This window comes from Austrofundulus limnaeus, unplaced genomic scaffold (assembly GCF_001266775.1).
Source record: "Austrofundulus limnaeus strain Quisiro unplaced genomic scaffold, Austrofundulus_limnaeus-1.0 Scaffold758, whole genome shotgun sequence".
In the NCBI taxonomy this organism is placed as follows: Eukaryota; Metazoa; Chordata; class Actinopteri; order Cyprinodontiformes; family Rivulidae; genus Austrofundulus; species Austrofundulus limnaeus.
In genome coordinates, this window is record NW_013953160.1 from 19,661 (window position 1) to 25,594 (window position 5,934).

General features: G+C 38.6%; 1 protein-coding gene across 1 annotated transcript in view; it reads left to right on the plus strand.

Annotated features, from left to right (window-relative positions):
- Window positions 1–535: 535 nt before the first annotated feature.
- The window catches only part of LOC106532370 (zona pellucida sperm-binding protein 3), a gene marked incomplete at its 5' end in the record, with an annotated part of 14,917 nt that continues 9,518 nt past the window's right edge, over window positions 536–5,934 (plus strand). Inside the window, 10 exon segments of the mRNA XM_014028411.1 lie at window positions 536–904; window positions 1,542–1,594; window positions 1,694–1,923; window positions 3,102–3,229; window positions 3,301–3,404; window positions 3,498–3,675; window positions 4,743–4,860; window positions 4,929–5,020; window positions 5,096–5,193; window positions 5,317–5,415. Of these exon segments, the coding sequence (XP_013883865.1) occupies window positions 1,879–1,923; window positions 3,102–3,229; window positions 3,301–3,404; window positions 3,498–3,675; window positions 4,743–4,860; window positions 4,929–5,020; window positions 5,096–5,193; window positions 5,317–5,399 (846 nt within the window). The 3' untranslated portion in view covers window positions 5,400–5,415.

The window sequence follows — 5,934 nt, forward strand, 5'->3', positions numbered from 1 at the left end:
AATAACAATGATGGAGAAAAAAGTAATTAAGGTATATACAATAGATAGGCTTGCATGTAGATAATTGGAGTCGATGGTCATGGCGTATAAAAATGTAAATGAAAGGATTCCAGTCTGAAGAAAAATACGTGTTTTGTGGTCATGGAAGTTTAGGTTAAGGATCATGTTGTGGACGGCAGGATACCCTTAGCTAAATGCTTGAGTGAATAAATGTGTTTTAGTTGATTTTTAAAGGTGTCAGTGTTATCAGGGAGTGCAGATGGACCGGGAGAGCATTCCAAGATGATTGTTTGAGTCAAAATACAATCATTTTAAAGCAACAGTTTGATCATTTTTTTATCTGGCAACCATGCATGTCATGGAAACTACAGTGGATTCATCGATATGAATTTATTTGTAATTTTACTTTAATTTTTTTTCGTGTTTACTTGCAACATTCAGCACTGAAAAACACTGACGTTTCCACATGTAAACAAGGCCTTGATGATGTTTTCTTCATCATTTGACAAAATGTCCCTGGGCAATGCAATACACCTGTTGCGGAAAGTGCCTCCACTGTATGTGATGCTTAGCTTAGTGAGTTGTGCGGGTGCAAGAGATGTGTGGCAGTCGTCCYCCGGTCTGAAGGGGGCGCTGCATACTAAAAAGAACCCCTGCGTCCTGGAAGAGAGAGAGAGAGACRGTGYGTGTGTGTGAGGAAAAAGAGAGTGTGTAGATGACGACCGGAGCAGCGGCTGTAAGAAAAGTCTGTGCAGCTTTCACCTGTTATGCTGGAGTTATTAAAAGTTAACCTCAACCATCTCCGTGCCACCGCGTGATTCATGTTAAAGGCGTGTGAGGGAGTTAACCCCGAACTGGAAACTTCGGCCCTGGAGAAACATCTCCCCTGTGTCTTCAGACCACGGTCAGCAGATTGAGCAGGAACGGTTAACACACCAAACCCCCATTGCCTAAAATGTTCCCTATCAGTGCATGATCGCAGTTTAAAGCACTGATTATACTCTATGGGTGGATTTAATTACATTATCTCTGTAGAGATGTAATAGAGTGCTGTATAGATATTTGTGGATGGATAAATAAAGGCATTGATTATGTTTAAGCAGTTTGAAGCCTGGTTGACTAGTTGCCACTCTCAATAATGCTTAGACTCATTTGTTTTTTCAAGTTTTACACCAATTTTAAAAATTCCTTTTTCATCTACAATTTTATTTATTTATTTATTTATTTATTTATTTATTTATTTATTTATTTATTTATTTATTTATTTATTATTCATTCATTCATTCAGCTGCAGTCCTTTTTTAAATGCAAAGAGGAACCAATGAGACAGGAGTTATTTTCATATTCTGTTAAAATGTTGTAAACGTACTTTTATTTGTAAAATAGGCTAATTTAATTTTCAAAAAATTAACATTTTAATAAAGCTGTGGTGCCATAAAATGTGGGGAAAAAAGTTGACTACTTTATATTTCTGGTACAAATTCTAAAGACAAGCGTCGATCTGTGATAACAACGTTTTGTGTTTTACGAGATTGTTTTAGGTCTTTGAACGCATCACGGATGTAAACAATTAGAGCGCACCTGTCTGCAATAAGTAATTATCGTACTTTTTTTTTTCTCTCGACTATGATCCAATTTACAAGACTCCTAACGGTTTTCATCATTTTTATTTATTTTTGTGACGTTTCTTCAGCTGAAAACAGAGTTCCAGTGGACGGACTGGACATCCGGTGTGGAGAAACCAGAGTTACAGTAACAGTGAAGAGACAATTTTTCAAACAAAGACGGGTTCCGTTCAAACCAGAGTTTCTTCGACTTGGACTCGGTTCCTCCCAGAGGAGCTCCTGTGGACCAGAGACACCGGTATCTGACACCGAGATGGTTCTTTCTGCCGGACTTCAGGACTGCGGGACCGAGTCCAGGGTAGGAACACCTGGTTCTGAGTCTGGTTTAAACAGGAGTCTGTTTCTTTGGGCTCTGGAAGGTTGACGTTGTTTTAAAACTTTACAGAAAGCAGAAGAAATGCAAGGACATTTATTTAACTCCCTCGAAAAAAAAATGAAAAAGTTTTAATTTGGTTCAGGTACTGTAATATTAACCCCATCCGCTGAGTTGTGGTTTACTTCTGCTGACCGTGTTTTTACCGCTCTCTAGTGGGAAAATGACCGAATTACACCTTTTTTTACTTTAATCAGGTCAGTGGTTCATAATGGCATGGGACACCTTAGGACTGCAAGCATCAAGTTTGGGCTCTTGAAACAATTATCAACTAAATGCATTTTATTTTTTTATTATAATTGTGATTAGATCAATTTTTTATTAGTCAATAAACTTGTTTTTTTCTCCTCACAATAACCCTTAAGTTGGCCTTATTTTAGTGTTTGCATATTTTACCCCTAAGTTTAGGTTTGTGATTTAAAAAAAAAGTTTACAAATTGTATCAAAACCCATTTATTGGATGCAGCTAAATAAAAAATAAAATAATATAATATAACGTTGTTAAAATTAGTTGAGAAATAAGTTATTTATGCAGTTTTAATGAAATAAAGAAGTAAATTGACAAGTTGTCCTATTTGTGGGGCTTCAGAAACTGCTTGAAAGTCAACTGATTTTCATTAAAGTTGCTCAGAATGTGATCAAGGATTGTCGCATATCGTTGGGATCACGAAGTTCTGCTGCATTTATTTTATTTATTTATTTATGAGGGGCGGGGCGATACCAACAAAATAGATTTTAAAAACAGGCATATTTCATATACATAACAGTTTCAAAGACTGGTGTCTATACAGCTGATCAGATTGATTTACATGCAGACAATAATCCTGCAGTCAAAAATAAATATTGCACTTTGGATCCAGAAAAGGTTGGACAGTGTTTGTTCACCCAAAGAGCATTGTTTAATGGTTCCATTCGGAGTTGTGCCGTTTCACTTTCACAGATGGAAAAATAGGTTTGTATTTAAATGTCACTGAAAATATAAAGTACAAAATTATTTCTTTTAACGCACACAAAGCCAAATTGTGACACAAAGCCGTAACATTTAAAAACAATCTTAAACTAAGTAAAAGTTCATATTTTTCTTATTTGTTGGTATTTTTCAGGTTCATGGGAAGTGGCTTGTTTATTCCAATCAGCTGTTCGTGTTTCCAGCTGTGCTTCCTACTCTGACAGGAAGTGTGATCGTTCGAGGAACAACCATTGTCATCCCTGTGGAGTGTCACTATGAGAGGTGATGAACCATTAGATGTGTTCTGGTTTAACTGGAGTAAAGTCAACAACACTTTAATGTTTTAAACGCAGGAAGCAGACGGTTAAAGGAGAACCGTTGGTACCGACCTGGATCCCCTTGACCTCCACCATCAGTGCTTTTGGTCTTCTGCACTTCTCCCTTCACACCATGGCAGGTAAAGTCTTACTCAACATAATCTGGCAGTAGTGTGTAGAATCGTGGCTTCTGACTGGATTATTTGAGTTGTAAATAAAATGCTCTGTTTCAGAGGATTGTTCATCTCGACGCAGTTCCTCAGTGTACCAGCAGGGGGCAGCTGTGTTTTTGGAGGCCAGAGTGGAGGCTCCTCTGCACCCTCCTCTGGCTCTGTTTGTGGACTCCTGTGTTGCTGCAGTGAAGCCTGACCCTTTTTCAGTGCCGAGCTACGAGTTCATCACCAACCGTGGGTCAGTTTCCCTTTAAACCAGCTGTTTGCAACAATAAATACACAGATAAATCATTAAATACACAGACAAATCATTAAATTATGACTTATTATTCAAATAGAGTTCTTAGGAGCTAAACTTTTAATTTGCAACACCTCATCTTGACACATGTTTTAAAGGAGACCAATTATGGGTCCTAGAAATGTTTATGGTATGTCTGTGGGCTATCCAGACCATGTTCATTCAATTTAATGCACAAAATAATTGTCAGATAATAAAATTTCCCATTTTCTAGTTCTGCCTGCTCTGACTTCCGTTCAGAAGAGCTGTTTATGTTAATGAGCTCTGTTGGTAACGCCCTCCAAAAATCTGTTGACATTAACTCCGCCCTCCAAAGCCAGCGTTTACGTTAGCATGGCTAATAATAGCAGAAGCTCCGTTGTACAACCATATGAGACCCAGAGGCAGAGTCGTGGTCCCAGCTTCTTTTTTTTTCTCCCCCTCCTCTGCTCTGCCCTCACTCTGCATGCTGTTACCAGAGCAGGGAGCAGCAGCGGTCAAAATACCTCAGAAACTCGAACAAATAGGCTTTAACAAGGTTTTAATAAGCTAAACAATAGAGGTACATGAGAAAACGTGTTCATAACGAATGAAAATAAATAAATARTKWMMCTGTGTCCGTGCCGTTCTCAAACCCTGGTCTCCCACTCTCTGGTCCAACACTCTACCCATTGCCCTATTGGAGACTTGTTGTGAAATGAGCTACACATTGCACAACAACACGGTGACGGCTTTTTATACTGAGGAGGTGGAGTCTCACCCGGGGCTTGCTAGGTAAGGGGCTGAACACAGGTTCAGGTGGGTTGTCGTACGGCTTGTGACATCACAAAATGACGGAAGTATAAAACTTGTCGTTAATACACATTAAAAATACATTTACTTACAGTAAATATGCCCCTGGGTGCATTTTTTTTGGTCCTAGGACTGTTTTTTTAAGAAGAAGTACTTACCCAAAGTTGAGTAAAAAAAACCTTTTTAAAAAGTGAATTTTGCGTGATAGGTCCCCTTTAATGTAAACTTTCTTTTAGCTGTCTTATGGACAGTGTCCTGCCAGGTTCTTCTTCCAGGTTCCTGCCTCGGGTTCAACACAACAAACTGTGCTTCAGCATCGGAGCGTTTCGTTTCAACCACTCATCAGAGGAGCAGGTAGTTCATCACTGCTGCTGTAGTTACTGTTTGTATTCCAATCTAACCTGTTTTTGTTCTTATTCCAGATGTTCATCAGCTGTCATCTTCGAGCCACTCTGAAACAAACATCTGCCAGTCCTCAGAATAAATCCTGCTTCTTCCACAGTCCTACGTTCAGGTTAGGATGACAGAGTTATACTTTTTACAGTGTAGCAGTAATGTTTGCTTCAGTTAAAGGTTTCCTGTGGTTCAGGTGGCGTGCCACAGAGGGAGACAGCGCTCTGTGTGAGTGCTGTGACTCTGACTGCTCCACGCTGACTGAAGACAGGGACACAGGACGTCCAGAGACAGGTTGTTCAGCTCAGCATAAACACACAAAATATTTGACTTGATTTCACAAGTTCTATTGTACCTAAGCAGCTCCAGCACAACCTGGTGACTCAGTCATGTGTGTAAATATGTGTGTGTTGGCAGAGAAGCATGAGGCTGACAGGATAATTGGGCCGCTTCACGTTTTGCATCAGCCTCATTGGACGGGACGGTTGTCAGTCGGCTGACAGACTTCAGAGTGAGGTGGGTAAATGCAAATAATAATGTTAATAATGTTTCATAGAATAATTTGTCTTGGATTTTATTTTATGTCAGTCAGTGTGTTAAAATACCTGTGGCATAATTTTTTTGTAATCAACATGAATGCATTTTTGGAAAGATTACGTAAATAATATATTGCAAAAGAAATTTTATGGTACTGAGATGAACGGTTGTTGAGATATTTGCATGTGAACTAACAGGAAGTGATGTCAAAGGGGAAAGTCTGAATGTAAACAGAGCGTTGTTACAGTAGCTATCAACGGACTGTAGAGAAGAATCTGATGTTTCTTCATTTATTGCTTCAATGAGTTTCTGAGGGAAAAACCAGAGTTTTCTTTTTACAGAGTTCACCTTTAATGTCACTTCCTGTTTCACTTTATCTGAGCCAAGTTCAAAAAAATATCCAAGTTATTTGACAAAATGTGTAAAGTAATGTTTTATTCCAAGTTTTTTAAATATGAAAATGTTCTCATTTGCTTTTTTTATTTGAAGGATATGCTT